Here is a 20,083-nt window from a genome sequence, read left to right as displayed (position 1 = left end):
AATGATCAAACGTTCCTATAGTTTTAGATTCTTAAAAATAATTTCCTGAGTAAGTACATATAAAATAGACATACTATGTATTATTACACTAAATTACCAACATTGTCATAATAAACTAATAACTATAATACATATTATATAAATATGTATATTGTATACTTAAATAAATAATATGTTACCTACTAATCTACAAAATAGTAAATCTGATACTTATTAATCATCTTAATAAACAAAATGTAATATTAATTATAATAATATTAAGTATATAAAATAAGAATTTGTAATTTTTATCTAAGATTTAGGATTTGATCGATTCTGCCAGACGTATTAACACATACATATATATACATATATTATTTGGGTTGAATGCAACTTTTAATGCTGACTAAATAATTTCTCACCACTACAGTGATTATGAAAACCAAATGATGGAATTAATTTTAAAATGTAATAACTTTGCGTTATAGTATTTAATTTACTTAAGTCGATTGCCCCTTTCAATTTCAACCGACGAAAATATATGGTAATTAGATTATTAGAAGTAGAGTGGCTCCAAAATTCGATGACACTCGAATTGCCTACGCGCAGATGTTTTCTAATCTAAATTTTTCATTTACCACTTTAAATGAAATATATATATATATATATAGCACAAAAAATGAAGAAAAAAAGTTAACTATAGTTTCATTAATATTTTATATAATAATACGATTTGAATATAAAGGGTGTCCCGCGAGGATTTACCCAATCCGATATCTCCTGAGATAGTTAATATATCATAATCTGTTGTTTTTTTCATTAGATTCACATATACAAGTGCTGCAAGTTTTTTATTTTTTTATTTAATTTAATTTTTTGGTAAAAAAGTTGAAAAAAAATAAAGATATCTATTTTATAGAAGTTATTTTACTGAAAATTTTGACCTTTCAATATTTTACTCTCATTAATCTCATGATTTTTAATTATTTTTTTAGTTTATAGATAAAATGGTACACCCTACATATACATATCAAAAATATCGTGCAGAAAAACCAATAGATTACTTAGTAAATATGACATGTGATTAATTATAGTAAAATAGAAAAATAAAATAGCAGAAAATAAACATATTTTATTATGCACACTATAATTATACAATTATTCATAACATATTATTTTTATTGGGTATAAAACTATTTTAAAATTACATAAATATTTCAAAATAATTATAAAAAATAGATAAGTATTGATATTTTTGCTAAACGTATGCTATAATGTTATTATAGCACAATATATTATTTTCTAAGTGTCCGTTTAAAATAACTAAATTACTTTTGTTTGAAGGCCACTACGCTTCCCACATCCCGATCGATTATTCTCAGCATATATTTTTGCAATTCTTTAAAAGTATATTACTAAACAATAAAAAATTTACAATTTACAGACACGGAAGATAAATATATAATTTTCCGGTTGTTTATGATAGTTTAGAACTACTATTTAGCTATTGTGTGAGACGTGAGTGTTCAACTAAACATTTTCGGATATTGAGTCAAAATGCATATAATTGTTTAATAATTTCACCAAATCTATTTACCCATTGGGTTTCAAAGACAGAGAGTTGTTTCAAGTAATAATCCCTTTTATAGATCAATAGTTGTCTTATATATATATGTATATCATGATGACATGATTTATGTTACTTTTAAAAATATCGATGTACACTTGATGTTTTTCGTAAATATTTTAATTTTAAATATTTCGGTGGGGGAAATATAATTATGGATTAAATTTAAAAAAAAATTGACAAATTTCTACCGAGTAGTTCATAAAAATGTGTAGTTCATTCTGAAATAGATGAAAATTCTGTCTTGATTTTTGGTAAACTATCATCATATTACCAAACATCTAGGTAATATGTATTGGAACAATTTCCAACAAAGTGTAAGAAGATAAGATATATCACTCAATATCAGTAACTATTTCGTACACCTTATTTTACCCGGGAAGCAATTATGCATGTTATAAGTATTCACTATTCTGCATGTAAATTTTTTTTTTTTATACCATATAGTTACTATACAGACAACGGCCGAATAGTTTTTCAACCGTGTAAAGGCAAGCAATGACCATGGATCAGACCACGAGCACCCTCACCTGAAATCATTTTTTGAAATTCACTATTCAGTAAAACAAAGCATGCAGTATACCCACATCCCTCTTATCTGTAAACTGCTCTCCGATGTCTTGTTTGCATTTTACTATTTTTATAACGATTATGTCTTTGCATGATGAAATATTATGTCAAATTTTCCGGGACACTGATATTTATCCACTTGACAACAATTGACTTTTGCATCGTTTCCTGATTATATTTCGTGTTGTATAGACGTCGGCCTGAGGGATCTAATCGATCGGACAGACTCCACGATGACCTGAGAATAACACACACAGAACAATAAACTAAAAAAAAAATCACATTAACATTCCAATAACCTTAACAATAGTCACGACCGGTCCGACCTATAGGTACTGCTGTGGGTTTCACGTCAAAGTATATACGTAAATATAGTCACACTTAAATAATTATTTATCATAATACGTTATTATTATGTTGGTTTTTTTATTATAATACGTTTTTATGGTATATGTATACACTATGATATATGTTATTATATTATTATAGGCTGTGAACTTGTGGGTGTTTGTGAAAATAATAAACACAAACTCCCGTGCGGTTACTTTTCGCCTTACATTAGACCGATCTAGCAGACTGCGTAAAATTAAAATACGCGTATGTGGATCTGTACAAGTTGGTCAAGGATCAACCCACTGTTCGCGAACGCTCATTGTCTTTTGACGTGTTCCATTATAACACGAATTATTGGGTCTCATTACCTAGGTACTATTAAACGGACAAACATCTCCGCGTGATGAATAATCTAAATAATTACTGGCAGGTATATACTATATAGGCGGTACATTGGTTATATTATTATATATTATGTTTCAAGTAAGTATATAGATAGGTATGTGTTTTACTCAATTACGGTTCGTTTCGGTGCCACGCGCTTTTACTCTATATATATATTATATAATGTATAGTATACATCCGAATTGCAGTAGTTGTTACTTTTACAAACACGTTTATTTCAATACTTATGTGTTTATGTGTATACTTTTATTTTTAAGTATGATGATTATTATTGCCATACGTGTTTCTGCCGCCTATAGTATCCATCGACTGTGTTTTTCCACATATTTTTCAACGTGACCGTGGGTATACATGTATTTCAGCGTTGTCTTTGTGCGTGGCTCTCGCATCTTTTTCCATCTTAAAAAAAAACCTGTAGACCTTGTTGTCGAATGTCCTGAACTCGTTCTAAATTAGGTTTATTCATATATAATATAATCTAATCGGTTTTGGGAATTTTTATATGCCTATTCATTAAAACACACATATAATAATATATGTACATCCGCGATGCAGATATTTCCCGACGCATAAGGTTATGATATCATAGAATCGCGTAGGAATGCCAAACGTTTTTAAAACCTATTTTATTTGTTGACTGTTGATTTTTTTTAATCTTGATGACCGATGTCATTAATTTATTTTACTACAACTTTGTCAACCAATTAGACGTTTGTGTTTAGTTTTGTAACTAAGTGTCGTAAAGGGAAAGTGGCAGGGGAAAATTCTAGAATAAAAGAAGTACCTATATGTTTATCTATGCTAGCTCTAACGTGATTAACTGTAGGTAAACAACTAAGGTGTGAAACTCTAAAATAGTAAAATTATTAAGCTACGACATTATAACAATATAATTAACAGGTATATTGCGACCATAATAATTAGACGCCATTTAGGCAGCTTTTTATACGATTTAATAATATTTGCAGATTCTAACGCTAGATTTACTTCTGATTATTATAACACGTCTAAATTTAACCAATTCAAATTTCACAGAGGCAATTTTATACATATGTAATGAAATTACTAAATTTATTATGTGCATTATTTATATAGGTTCCACAAATTTTATTCTATACTCCATAGTCCATACTCGTATGATAATATTGTATATTAATTAATTTTTTTGACTAAAGCCTAGAGGGACATTGGCCTCTATTAGTCAATACAGTATATTGCTATACGGCCATACACAGCTAATATAAATATTTCATTATAGAAAACAAAATATTACTGTGGTTACCGCTAAATCAAAACAAATCAGGCATAGAGGCTTTTGTTCGTATTATCTGACAACGCGAAAGAAAAGTTCATTAGAAAAGACTGTTTGATTTGGTCTTAAAAATGTTGTCCATGATATTATGTGACGGCCCAGATTAGATATACTGAACTAATAGTGAACGGAGACCACTGTAATTAAATCATTTTGATAAGTTAGCTTAATTTCTGCAGAAATGGCTAATAGCTATCTACCTACACATGTTTTTTTTTTATGATTATGGTTCCTTTCTACACGAATTTTTTAGATTAACATTATTTAAATTCATATATACGTTACGTTGACATGATGACATTACAGCCACTCATAAAATAACAATAAAATCAATTATCTGTGTTAAAGCTCAATCATTGGTACTTACGTATTTTTAAATACAAAGAAATAAGTATAGGTACTATTAAATGATCGAACCTTAATTATTTTTTCTAACAGTGGACTTGTTCAGTTTCCACAAAAAAGCTATTTATTCTTATTACCATTGTATTTATCAACATTAAGATGATAGATAAAAATTGACAAGTACAAAGACCGAGCTCTGAGAATTAATTTTCCTATTTATTCACCGTGATGCAAAATAGTTAGAACCATAGTGTGTTGTGATATTCAATTTGATAGCTTCGATCAAGTAGTCATTTTCCTCAAAAAATAGAATAGTTCACAGTAAAATATAGTAAAAATGTTTCAAAATACCAATGTAAAATTATAAAAGAAAATATATATCTATTGATTGATGTGAATTCATCGCAAATTATTATAAATGGTTTTTTTTTTTATATTAACTCGATTTTATCATAGTTATTGTAGTTTAACGTAATAACCTGTACCTAAGGTAATAAATTATAATAACTTAATAAATTGTGAGCAAGCGGTTTGTGTAAAACTAAACGATAATGTAATTAATTGATTTGGTGATCAGTAAATTAACGTGTACACATCAAACATTTATATGTCATATATTATACCTACGTAATAGCTACAGTTCTATATCAAATATGTTAAATATAGCTTGGTATGAACCGAAATTTCGGAAGTTGACATAATATACTTTATTGTTGAAATAAGAGATTGTAAAGATTTTTAATAGCGCTTCAATGTTGTGAGTAGGCGGCTCTGTTGCAATATTGGACCTTGCCAAAACATATACATTGACAATACTGACCGTCGACCACATATAATAATAAATAATAATAGTAAACATAATTCGTTTGCGGTTTACAACTTAAGACATGTATATAATTAACGAAATTTGTCACCGATAGTGCGCATAATACTATTCGTTATTGACCGGTACTACCGTAGATACATCAAAATATTTATAGGTTCGATTTGATATGCCGCCGCTTCGAGCTAATGGCTTATGAGTTAAATCTTACTATTATAATGTTGGGCGTATACTGTACGCTCACACAGTATGATTACTATATTATTATGAATATTAATATTGACACATGGAAAAGGATTATGAACGGGAGGTAGCGAATAAACTTTATACAAGTGTGTACGTATAGTTTTATGTGTATACACCGCAGTGATATTTTGTATTACACTTTCTTGGATTTCATACAAATAATGATTGTAAATAGGTATACATACACACACTTTATTCTTGAATACGATTTTCACAGCGATCACGATCGTCACGATGGTGGATTGCAATTTGATTGATATAATACATTATTATTATAATTGTTTATATCTTCCTTCGGAGATTTTCCTTCAGCTAAAACAATTATGTTGACATCAAGTATTACAAAATGTTATTAGGTGCAACTTATATACTATAATATACTTTATGTAATAAAACAAGCGCACGCTGATTATTACATAATATCGGCGTTAATAATCTTTTTTGAATCGGCAAACGATATTTTAAATATATAAAACAGTGCTCCATGAACCGTATAGCTGTATAAGTACAACAAACCTACGTCCCACGATCTAAAAACTGATATTAATCGTCCTTATTATTTCTCTGATAAACAACTCATTACGTTTAATCGTTCAAACGAGGTTACGTTTAGGTTTAGCGCCCTCCACTTGAATACAAAAAAATAAAAATTAGTAATTTAGTACGTAATTTTAAGTTCAATAAATTGCGTGCATTTTGGTTTCTAAAAACGTGATAGGTACCTAACATTAAGACCATTAAGTTGAAATCATTTGAACAATATTGTATTGCTATGAAATATCCTCCGCGAAACTTAATTATGTAATGCATTTGTATTTAATATACCTAAGTAGGTAGATTAAATTTTAAAATTACGATACAATATCTCACTTTTTTGGAATTCGTCTTAATCCTCATAAATAAAAATAAAAAAACTATAATTTAGCTATTTATGGATATTTAATACATTTTCTAATCAATATTTTTGCTGATTATTTTATTCTAATTAAAAAAAACATTGAAATATTATTATTTATTTATAAAAAATTAAAATTAATGGCATTGTCAATGGGAAAATAATAATTTCAAAATTATTTTAGACTACAATTATTGTAAAAGTTAATAGATGTAGGTACTATGTTTATCGATCATAAATCATATCAGAATAAAATATAATTATTATTCATTTAATTTATAACTTTTCATCAAGTTCTTAATACCTAATTGCTTGCCAATGTCAACTGTTTATGTCATAAGTATATTTATGTATGACTATTGATCAACGATATTCAAAACGACCACTATAGTAATAATACGTATTATATACCTACACTTATGTGCAATATACTCGATTTATTGTTTTGTTTTTTTACCTCGTAAACGAAAATGTATTAATTCATCCCGTCCAACTTTGCCAATGTTACACGCATAATAAAACACCTAAATATAGATTATAAGAACAATATAATATTGTGTTCGTATGAAACAGTGTCCATGCGCAGTCTTAGATACTTGAGTCAAAAAACATACCTATTATTAAACGTACCATATTATATTGTGTCTCTTAAGGCCTATCATACATGGCCTCTAGATCGCCATCACCGCGGGGGCAAACCGTTGTTTCTATTCTTTGCGACAAACACTTGTGTTGAACGAATAATATAATACTCACGGAGTCACGGCTCGTATAATACGTCGAACGTACTATAGCAGTGTCCTGCAATCTTTCAATCCGTTTCGTTGTCTGCCGTATACAGTCGGATGACAATAGAATCTAGAAACATATACAAAATACTAATATGCTACATTCATAATATATATCTATTATATAATTGATCATGTGATATACCATTTTCCTTTGCAGTAGGTACCATTAAAATACTCGTATAACTTTATAATATATCTGCAGGGGTGGCCACTGATGGTTGGGTTAAGTTAGTTAGAATAGGTCATTTGATAAACATACATCACCTGCCTAAAATATAATAATATTTTAGAGACCTACTTACTGCAGTTTGCCAGTTTAATTTGTACTAGTGTACCTACATATAATGTCCTAATTACCCACAGTGGGTTTGTACTAATTAGTGACTAATTAGTACAAATAAATATACCAAAATGGTATGGATAATATAATTAAAATTTATTATTTGTTCCCTTAAGATTGTAAAAATAAATGTTGCGTAATATAAATCTAGATATCTAATTAATATTAAAATAAATTAACTAGTAACTACATAGGTATAACTATTAACACAATGAGAAGTTAAAGTATGACAGAAAATCATTGGCAAGTAAATTAAATTCCGGAAAATAGGTGCTCAGTGACCATTGCTAACCAAATAGACTTATACATTTTCATATATAAGTGTAGCTCCGTATTTCAATTTAACAAAATTAATATTGTAATTTTCTAAATAAATGTACAAACTTATCAACAACGATCGGCCATTAGCCCACTATATATGTATATTACATTGTAATACATGAAATCCCTTAACGTTTGTTTAAGTTATTCGTACGTTTGTCAAATTATAGTAGCCTATGATTTTTAAAAGCTTTTAGTTATTACTATATTTAAGAGACACGTGACATTAAATTATTATTATTATACGTTGGTCTAATAAAAATAATTATATAATGGTCTGGTATTCGCCATCTACCTACGCATCATATCGATTCATCGATAAAATTGAATAAACAATACAACCACAAGACGTATTAGCATATAAAAGACCTTCAATACACATCATACGGAATTATTATTTTTTTATATTACTATATATAAGTATTTTTTTTTTTAATTCTCAAAATGTATTAGTTATCGTGATACAATTTGTACAATATTGTAATTTTTATTTATCTATTATCGAATTTTTGTTCGCTACGAGTACCAATGGAATGTCAACTTTGAATTTTTCGTTTTGAAATTATTGAAATGACAACTATCATTATTTAAAGATTAAATTATGTGTGTATAATACTTAAAAGTTAGTTATTTAGTATTGAATAATATCATAATAACATAATAACTATAGACTATATATAATAACTAATAGCGTGAAATAAACAACAGCATTTTATGCAATTACTTTCTGTCAGTCGCATAATAATAGGTATAACAAACGAAAAACAATTAAATACTGATGGTAGGTAGCTTAAAATGTTCGAATAGTAGTTGTTGGTTCCATATTTTGCCATGAAGAATTATTGTAAATCATACTTTAAACCCACAAACTATAGTGTGTAGGTCACGCATTAGACTAAAAAATGACGTGTAAGTCGCGAGTTAAAACTGTAATTATTCAATTATTGTAATTATCCTTTTCGGGTTACCTAATCTTAACTCAAAGTTCATGTTCCTCGAATATTTGAAATAGTCTTACTATATAAATACACACAATTTCAAAAGTTAAACAGTCGTTATTTTCATTAAGTGTATATTATGTATTAGTAGGATTGTGTGACTTTTTAAAACATCTACGTAAGTTATTAGGTGGCGGGTAAAGAGGAGCATAAATATACATTTACTTGTAGGCGGATGAGCGTACACACGAGGACAAACATGAAGAGACAAACTGTATATACTATCAGACGTTCGTATTTGAATACTTGACATTATATACAGTGATAATGTATTATTATTATTTTTATTATATACCCTCTTTTAAAATATAAATATATACACTTCACACAAATAATATTGCAGTCTTCCGATTCGATTCACGCTTTGTAAAAATAATTATGTTATAAAACCACAATATTTCAGTGGGCGCGGACTGAGGTAGGTGACTCGATAGTCGTTAACGACGAATTTGAGGAAATGCCGCAAAATATAAAACTTTGATTTATCAGCAGTTTCGTAGTTTAAAATTTTAAATACTATTTACTAATTATCACTCGCCAATAATGTTGCGTTTTGTAAAGGTCATTACAGCGGCTAATATCTGTACGAAATCAAAAACCAATAACCATACATATTACATATTATATTAAATTATATTTAAGTTATGAATCATTGGGTGTTTCTTCGCTTGTGCAATTTATACATGAAGAATAAACCACAAACGTGTATTTTTATAATACGACCGAATTAAGTATAATATGCAACACTATGCGCTGTACCACACCGTATATGAGTATAATAAAATAATATATATATGATATATTTAAGTGTATAAAATATGAAGTCTACACATTACACCGTACGCCATTCATTTCGGTCCATCGCCGTACTACAATAGAATAATATACATTATACAATAATATAATATTAATTAAATGTTTTATACTGATAATGTATAATTAATGGGTGCGCGTTATTAGCGAGGAATAATATGAGAAAAGTTGCATAACTAAATTATAATCGTGCCTATGATAATCAATTAAATGCACTTGATTAAAGTAGATGTTTTACATAATTCCTGAAGGCATATCACACACTCGTGTGAACACATGTTATAATACATTATGCGAGAATCCGACTGTCATGTCTTAAGGAACAAAAACATATCAATTTAATATGAAGGATTTAGTTTTATGAAAATGTAATATACACTTATTTCTGCTTTACCTATTATTATTTTTTTCACTCTGACAGGATTCCGTTTAGTCACCACGGTTATACGTCATTATTATTGCATTACATATAATACTAGGTCATATAACTAATTTTGTATTCAGATTCATCGTATACTAACTATGTATACTTCAAACAAACCATTAGTCAAAATTATAGGTACCTACTTACTTTCTGTTAATAGGCAATTTAAACACAAATAACTTTTTTGTAATAACATTCATTCAATATTGATTTAAGTGAAATATTATACGAGACTGGGTCTAATATATAAACATAACATTATTTTTATTGTTTTTGCCTATTTGTCTATTTTTTCAGGATTGTTTGTTAATACTTCGTACATTTAAAATATATGTACTTATTGCTCCATAATGCTCATAGTGGTTTTGTTACTTTTACAAACATGGTTTTCAATAGATACTAATATTGATTTTAATAAAGACAAATTAGTACAAAATACAACTTATAACTACTAGCTGATTAGTATATGTCAAAGTACGGAAAATTAATTTGTTTAACGCGTAAAGGCATAGTTAAAGTTGCATGATGTTAGCCCCCCCCCATCCATATCATCATATTTGCTTCAAACCTTAACCGATATTTTGAAGATAAATTAATTATTTGAAATCTAAATTTTCAAAAATTAAACTTCGAGCTTTTCAGAAAAAATAAATAACTAATTGAATTGAAAAAGGCAGCTAACTTTAAGCTCACCTCTATTTTGTCGTAATTACATAATTAATTCACTTATATTATGGAGCGTAATTGGAACTATTTGGAAACAAGTTTTCCGAATTCCAAACTTGAAACTTAAAAAGCATTGCTTTTATGTTTATGTTTATTTCAATATATATATTTATAATATACCTAAATTAGTACTAAAAAATTAAATATAGTGAAATATTAAAGTAAAATATAAAAAAAAAAATACTAGCACAATTATATTCCGTAAAATAAAATGATAGCCCAAGAGTAAAAAGTTCTGTATATCCCCCCCCCCAAGTAATAAATGAAGTATAACAGCTAGAGACAAGTGAGTACCCCTGCTAAAATATATTTAAATTTTCAACTATTAAAAAATATTTTATATAACCATTAAAATTCTTTTTATTTTGTAATATGTTCTACAATAGTACAATTTATATTGATTAGGTACAAAAAATAAAAATTCATTTTTTTACTTCACTGTATATTAGATTGTATAGGTAAATAATACAAAATTGAAATAATTTTTAAACTTTTATTTTGCAATTTTTGTATTATTTTCATTTTTTTTGATTTTTTAAGCAATTGATGGTATTTCATAATTATGGTTTTTATAATATCTTAATCATTAATAAATATATTTCAGAATTCAAGCAAGTATAAATATTATGTCAAATGTAGGTATTATCCTCAAATCCATGGCTTAATTATTTTGACGTTTTAAATATGTAAAAAAAAAGTTAGGATCAAAATAGTTCCAAGTACGTATCAAGACTAATACAAACACTTAATTATTGACACATAATTAACAACTTTTTAAAATCTATTTTTACAATAAGCTAAAAAATGAATTTGTATTCATAGTAACTAATATAAATTATTGAAAACTATGAAACAAAAAGAATATTTATGGTTGACAATAAATTTTTCTACTATTGGAATATTTTAAATTATAGCTATGGTTCGTGGTACAGGTCCTGACATATTATGTACCTTAAAGCTGTTCATTTACTATTATAGTCATTACTCGCAGATCCTCAAAACATTTTAATCACAGACCTACATTTTATTTTATTTCATAAAGAACTGTGTGATTAATTTTATTTATTCTTTATTTAAATACATGATTTTTTTTTTTTTACAGTCAAATTCTAAATTCAGGAAATTTAATTTTAACTATTTAGAATTTATTAAATTTTTTAATTTAATTCTAAATAGTTAAAATTAAATTTTAAAATATTGGTGAATGTTGAAGTCAATATGACAACATTGAGATAGGCTGGATTCACGCACCATATTCAGAGAAATTATCCTCTATTTCACTCTAGCTCCCTGATTGTCATGATAATGTAATTATATTACATCAATTTACAATTAAACAGTATAATAATGCTGTATTACTTATACTAGTTTAATCACACGATATTATTACTTATTAGGTACTAGATAGGTTGTATTATTAAAACGAATTATTCACCATCCTAACATCCCTCCGCAACGCTAACCATTTGTTTGATATAATTTATAATAAGAAAAAAAATTGCTAAATTGTTATATAGTTTACAATATAGTATATATAGTATACATACATAATTACATAAAAAAATTTGAACTTAGATAAACCTATTTCTTCTTACTATAATAATCAACATATATATATAATTAAATTGAAATGCGTTATTTATTATTTACAGATTAAGTTGTGTTATTACCTTAAATTTCTGGGCCAAGTTTACATCTGCTTCCATCACTCTCCAGTTTTTTCAGTACTTACACTTTTTTTTGGTTTAAATAGTACAATAATTAATATGGTTAACTGATTATTATGAATTAACTTAACTTACTCATGGATATATTAGTTTTACCAAAACGTTATATATAAAAATAAATAAATATTATAGCTCCCTAAAATCATTACCTAAAAATATATGGATAGCCATAGGTGAAAAACCATATTAGTTTGATCTGTAAGATGATAACATCACACCATTACTCATTGCATGATCAAAGTATTAATTAATTTATATTATTTAGTCTGCTTTAATTTATAGTCCACTCTGAAACCTTTCTATGCGAAATATAATATAAGATAACATACCACAATACGACCATCGTATGAATTTCGTAAAACCAAAAACCATATTATAGAACCAGCACAAATAAACTATGTCGGTAACTTAAACGCTGCCATGGAAAGGAGATTAATTTACAGCTTAGTTTATAATGTTTATATAATATGATAAATATTTTTTAATCGAACTAACAAAATATATTTTATTATATTGCGTTATCATATTAGTATTCCGAATGAAAAATCCAACTAAAAACGTCTCAACGACATCCCATTGACGATTCGTCAGTTATCGTATACAAATCCTCTAATGCGAGATTCAAAGTCTATTTAATTTAATATGTATGGCATAATAGTAACATAATTATGTATTAAAATATTACCTATATATTTTACACCCGTATTTTTTCTTTAAATTATTTTTATAGGGAAAAAATTCTCTCACGGCCTTCAGCATAAACAATATATACATATAACATAACGTATATTATTTGAATAAATCACGTTCCTTTTTTTGTTTGTTTTTTCATCCTTTCTTCCTCTCACGCACACAGATAAACGCAAACACGCACACGGACACACAAGACATATCTTGTATCTGCGGCGGGCACCCGAAACACGGTGCGTGGAACCGCAATCCATAAAGTCCAGGGTTATCCATATGGGTGGGGTCGCCGGTCGAATCGAGTATATAAGCCGGATCCGTAAAACTCTTCTGCACAACGAATCCGTCTCCTCATCACTGCAGATAATTAAATTCTACAGTTGACACATAACAAATCGCAAATCACCATGAATACCTTCGTCAAAGTGAGTGCTTATATACTATATTGCAATACATCATACAGTCACTATATTGTAGACACTCGGGCACTTATAGACACGTATTTGAACGTCTATAAATATATCGATCTTAATATATTTTATAAGTTTCTAACTATTATAAAGTCTACACGATAGGCTGTGCTAAGTTAACAACGCAATATACAATGTCGGAATTGTCATCATAATTTCTGTTCTATACTTAATTTTAGGTGTTTGTCGTGCTGGCTGTGGCCGTAGCTCTAGCTAAGAGCGAAGAAGCCAAAAAAGAAACTAAAGTCGTCGAGAAAAGATCAGATAAATCCGATCTGACTCCAGCGGCCACCGGACGATGTAAGTAAACATATGAAATCCTTAAACTATATAGGTAGGTTATAGGTATATCAACGTATTTTCTCAAAAGACCTATTATATATTATAATAAATGGTTGATTTTAAAGCCTTTTATTATGTTATATTGTTATATATTCTTTTTTATTATTAACTTTAAAACCTTTTTCAAAGACACAAATTTGATTTGACTTATATTTTATATACAATTTATTGGTATTAAGTGAGGAATCTAAACTTTTTCGTAAATTTTCCAAACCATATAATATTAATTACCAAATGTAATGACTTTATGAATATTTTCTAATAACGATTATGATACAAACACACCAATTCGCCCCGAAACACGTAAAAAATTTAAATTTTTCAAAATAAAACTTATCAGTTTACACTTTATATCACACCAATACCTTAAGTTTGGGACATTGTTCACTTTTCTCTAATTTTCATTAGCATGACGTCTCTGTCGTTTTTGTATAATATTGGGTAAATATATTATTGTTCCAACGGATAACCATTCTTGCAAGTAATTTAAGTATATTATGCAATAGTTCGGAGCCACCATTTTCATCGTCTTGGTATTTATCGGGGGTGCTATAACATAGAGATCCATAGGAAAAATAAAAAATTTCCATTGGCTGCAGTTTGTAAAAACTGTTGAGTAATTAGCGCAATGATAATATTGTATTTAATTATACGATTCACATAGTGTTCGCTGAACTCCAAGGAATACCAGTTTTCGCGGAAAATCTAAGCTAAATATAAAATTACACTCATCATAGTATACGTTTGTAAATTTTCGTCTGGTCGTTATTATTACAGCCATTGACACCGATCCTCCAAGGTTCCAATATCCGTACTATATATTAAGGTACACGGACCGATGACAGTTTTATTGCACTTGCCTGCGACGGCCATCACGAAATACACTCACACGTAGTGTGTTTACACAAAAATAAACGTAAACACTATAATATTACGACACGCACTTACAATAACGCGTATCCTTCGCTGAAATATTATCTAACGCGACGTAAGGAAAACAAAACAAAAACTCAAACCGGACGTGGTTTTCCTGAGCTGGAATCTGCTGTCCACACCGTGTCTTGCACTCTTGCGTGCGTCTAACACGTGTGTGAACGTCCGTGATGACTACGGGACCGTGTCTTTTTAGATTATTTTTAAGACCATCCGTGCGACCTTCGTGGGTTTTGTAATAAGCGGCGCATACGAATTTGTATTTTTTTTATCATTAACGTTTCAACAATGAGAAACCTCGACGACGAGTTCAACTCTTGTTAGCGGTGACAACTGCACATAATTTAATACAATGATATCATTATGTTGTCCGCCGCTCATCCGATCGAAATCATGATTTTATCCCACCGTATATTATTATATATCTACACCTACTTTCCGCAATACACTTTGTAAGACGGCAGTTGTTATTGTATTTTACATGTTTGATTTTTTCGCATCATTATAGTGTTCTCGGGTGGTTACAACAGTTACCCGACTGGCTATAGCAGCGGATACAACAGCGGTTACAACAGCTACCCGTATAACAGCTACAACGGAGGTTACAACAGTTACCCATCGTACAACAGTTACCCATCATCCGGATACACCGGAGGCTACTCTTCCGGCTACGGAAGCGGCTACGGAAGCGGCTACGGAAGCAGCTACAACGGTGGCTACAGCAAATACCCAAGCAGCGGTTACGGTAACAACCAATACTACGGTGGATACGATCAAGGCTACAACCATGGCTACAGCAAATACCCGTCCGCTTACTCGTACAGCAACAGCTACAACTACCCAGGATCGTACAGCTCCGGTTATGGTCACAACAACTACGACAACGACAACTACGGTTACAACGGATACAGTGGTTACAGCGGTTATAACAAAGGCTACAGCTCATACCCACAATCTGGCTACGGTTATAACAAATGGTAATAGCCATTTCCGATCATTTTTCATGCCGAAAACGATTACTTGATAGAATTTTGCTCTTTTTTTTTCTTGCGAGTTTTTTTTCATAACGAAAACAAAATTCCATATTCATTTCTTTTAATGACATGTAAAAACCTTATTCGTGTATTTTTATGTAATATGTATATATACATAATATAAATAATTTAATTTATTGCCTTCCAATATATATATATTTATATGTAATAAACAAAATATATTTTACAACGTATACTTTTGCGTTAAATTGTATATACCTTATACCCATCTAATCTTATATAGTTCTCTCGTTGTCTAAATGACTTTATACAATATAACTAAAATCGTAAGTATAATATGATATGAATCATTTGTTCATCGCTCATCGATCAATGTTTAACAATAATGATCCACAACTCACAAGGTCACTACTTAAATTTTCTCATTATAGAAGGCTCTTAATCTTAGGTTTTAAAGTATCATAATTTTACCCTTCTATAAATAATTATAGTTTTCAATTATTAGATAATATATATTATATACTATTATTATTGCCTCTGCAACAACAAATCAAGAATATTGTTTTTTGAAATGATAATTGAAAGGTGCAAGTCGATTTATATATTAAGTATAAAGCAACCTAAATTAGGTTCACACCTTAAAATTGATAATAAAGGTTTGAATATTAAAATCTAATAGAAAATAATAATCAAACTTATCAATCGAATTAATTTTATGAATTTATCACTGAGTATAGGTACGATAAAACTTGTGCATATTTCTGAATCGACGACTAATTAAAGCCACCTAATATTTGTTATAACATAGACATCTATATGAATGTATTATACAGCTAACATGTGTATACATTAGGTAATAGGTACATATTTGTATAGTGCCTACATAAATTGTGATTTGTTGATAAGTAATGGTCAAAACATGCAAAATAAACACATCTGCAACATATAACTTTTTGGTAAGGAGGATTTGCCTAATAATATATTATTATGTATCTATCTAACTGAATCTGAGCACTGAAAAATTATTAAATTGTCCTAAACCAACTTTTATGTTTACTCAAATTAATTTTTCGTATTTATTGTGACGCATTTCAAAGTTAAAGTAGATGAAGAAAAAAATGGATGTTTAAAAAGAAAAATAGGTATTATAATATTATACCTAGTAACTTATTTGTTGGCTCAGACGTGATATGGTTTTTTCTATTAAGAACATACGACAGAAGATATAGTTAAATGGGTATCTTAATTATAGTATATTATGCATCGAACAAAGCATTATAAACTTAAAAAGATGCAAATAACGAAGTATTTATAAAATAGTATTTACGTTTTCACAAAAACCGTCAAAAAATAGATTTATATTCATGGTTTTTACAAAATTATAGGTAGCTAAAAACGTACTAATGTTGTTATTTTTACAATAAATCTAAAAAATCGTAAAATTATTCCAGTAAAGTTAAAAAATTATTCTATTGTAATGTCAAGCTTTATTGGTCGTCCACGTGATTGCAAGTAACTTAGTACTTACCGTAAATTAGTTAAGATTATGAAACTCTTTTCTGAATAATCACTCAGCTCCAAATAAGTAATATATTTAATTAATTATAATTGTAACTATTGGAATAATAATAATTATTTGTTATGTCTCATTATTAACATTTAACTTATACATTGGAAAACAGACAAGAGAATTTAAAATATATAAGATATTTATTGAACATTCACGAACAGAATTGAAAAACATTTACAAATATACAATTTAGTGGAAATTGAAACTAAAAAAAAATACAACAGGAACCTTATAAATATAGATAAAATATGTATGAGTTTTTATTAACGCATAATATTGTTGTTTATAATGTTAAGAACAATTTATTATATAATACTAATTAAATTTATATGTAAAAATTTTGTTTTGATTCCAAGTCAATATATAATACAGGAGTCAGTAAACAAATATGACAGTGTATGTCAGCTCAATGGCCTATATTATATCATATTAATATAACGTCTCATAAGGCATAACCTATATCATTTTAATTACTAAACCAAAAATTCAATGTTGTATTACAAACACGTATAAGTTTATAATCACAATAAAAATTACTACAGACAGACAACAGTTATTATAGTAACATAATATTATATACATACACGTAGGCACTGATTGCAACCGTTTGTTATTATTATATTAACAATGGCGAATAGTTTTAGTTTGGGCAATGGCCCTCATTTAATTAATTAATTGATCTAGTATATTGATTAACACGTGGTGGTGGCCTAGTTAAAATATTATATTGTATAGCACAACAATAATAACAAATAATGATACATATATTTTTAAGGTCAAATAAATCGTTTCTATAAGACTATAATATAAACTATAATTTCGAAAACAATGTGCGTGTGTAGAAGGTACCTACATAATATACGTCGAAGCGTATTTACTATTATATGATAGTGATGTATTATACGTATAGTATATAGTATGACCATAATATGACGTAGTTAATGTTATTAATTATTACGCTCAACAGCCCTTCAAATGATTGGGTAGGTGGGGATGTCGAGGATGTAGATCAGGGGTCAGGAACCTGCGATGAGACCCGTACAATTTAAAAATCGCAAAACACTACAACTACGACTACAAAAAAAAGTATGATTTCTGGACCGAACAACCTGTAGTGTGTCTCTCTGAACATTATAGCTTAGTAACTTTTTAAAAAAATGACAATTTCCTACAAAAAGGTTCCTGTCCTCTGGTGTAATAGTATAAATCATTTCAATCGTCGGATGAATCAATGAATGTATGCTATTTTCAAAACGTCTCTGATCGTGTTACGAATATTATTATTTAATAATATAATATATTATACTATAACTATATAGAACCAGCTTCGGTAATCAGTGCCAAAAAAAAAAAAAAAACGACCAAAACGAAACGCATATCGTCGTTAGGTATTAGTTTTTACTTTTTACAATATTATTATTTATTGTCGAGAAGTGAGAACGACACATGAAGCGCAGAGGTCACGCCCACGACAATAACAATGCACGTTGACATAATATTTACATTATGAGACCATTATAGGCATGTAATATTAAAATATTATAAACGTTTCGAACGTCAAGTTGTCTAGCGACGATCGATAAATCATAAAAAGGTACCATGACGACCGTATCGGTAGAGTTCATCATCACAACCGCTGAACCGCAGATCTATGGAAAAACAGTTTTGGGTTCGATACGTAATTGCAGCTCTACTAAATCGCATATAGGAGCAGTCGAGCACATATAACTATATACAGGTGTTCACGTTAAAAGATACCATTACACATTTTTTGATAAATTCCAAATTTTTAACGCTTTCGATACGCACATGCGCAATACAACTTACTTTTTTTTAATGGTAAAACCGACTTTTTTTACATATTCGAATAGAGTATTTTTTTCTAAACAATTTAGGTATAAAATGTTTATCTCTAAATAGAAAATTGGCATATTAAAATTAAAATTTAAAGGTGCAATTTAATATTTACGAGTAATTTGTTTTTGACGAAATTTTAACTAATTCAACTTACTGTTACTTATTAGTACCTATATAAATGATAATATTTTTAAATTTAAATTTCGCACACGAATAAGTTAAAAACAAACACTTTTTTATCGTAATTTATTCTAATTTTAGATTCTGAGCGAAGCGAAGAATGTATTGGTTTTACAATAATGTTTATTTCTTTTTCTTTTTTATTCTGTAAACACTTTTTCTCCCTTTAAACTTGCTCAAAAGTATCAAGTATAGCATTTTTTCTGAAAGGTAATGTTCTTGGGCTGGTACTTTAGGAAGATCATTTTTAGATTTTTGAAACGGTACTCAAAATAAAAACGGTTAAAGTAGAAAAACGTACGATTTCACGATTTTATATTATTAAACAATTACGAACGACGTTTTTTTTTTTTTGAAATTTATTATAACAATAT

General features: G+C 28.5%; 1 protein-coding gene and 1 long non-coding RNA gene across 2 annotated transcripts; one reads left to right on the top strand and one right to left on the bottom strand.

Moving 5' to 3' along the window:
* Positions 1–1,721: 1,721 nt before the first annotated feature.
* On the bottom strand, positions 1,722–7,607 carry LOC149056035 (uncharacterized). The gene is made up of 4 exons (XR_016191551.1): positions 7,469–7,607; positions 7,292–7,393; positions 5,826–5,952; positions 1,722–2,414 (listed from the first exon to the last, which is right to left on the bottom strand). It is a non-coding gene; the product is annotated as an uncharacterized LOC149056035 (long non-coding RNA).
* Positions 7,608–13,630: 6,023 nt separating this feature from the next.
* On the top strand, positions 13,631–16,335 carry LOC107170582 (uncharacterized). Its single transcript, XM_015520738.2, has 3 exons — positions 13,631–13,787; positions 14,012–14,132; positions 15,616–16,335. Exons 1-3 carry the CDS (start codon positions 13,770–13,772, stop codon positions 16,086–16,088), a joined length of 612 nt encoding a protein of 203 aa, XP_015376224.1. The 5' UTR covers positions 13,631–13,769; the 3' UTR covers positions 16,089–16,335.
* The last annotated feature ends 3,748 nt before the right edge of the window (positions 16,336–20,083 follow it).

This window comes from Diuraphis noxia, unplaced genomic scaffold (assembly GCF_037042655.1).
Source record: "Diuraphis noxia isolate RWA-SAM2 unplaced genomic scaffold, SU_Dnox_SAM2 contig0004, whole genome shotgun sequence".
Lineage (NCBI taxonomy): Eukaryota > Metazoa > Arthropoda > Insecta > Hemiptera > Aphididae > Diuraphis > Diuraphis noxia.
This window is presented reverse-complemented; position numbering and strand designations above follow the sequence as displayed.

What these genes read in the sequence shown, in the direction of transcription:
- LOC107170582 (XM_015520738.2), top strand. An exon ending in TCCAGCGGCCACCGGACGAT is followed by an intron (nt 14,133 to 15,615) that starts GTAAGTAAACAT and finishes GCATCATTATAG; the next exon opens with TGTTCTCGGGTGGTTACAAC.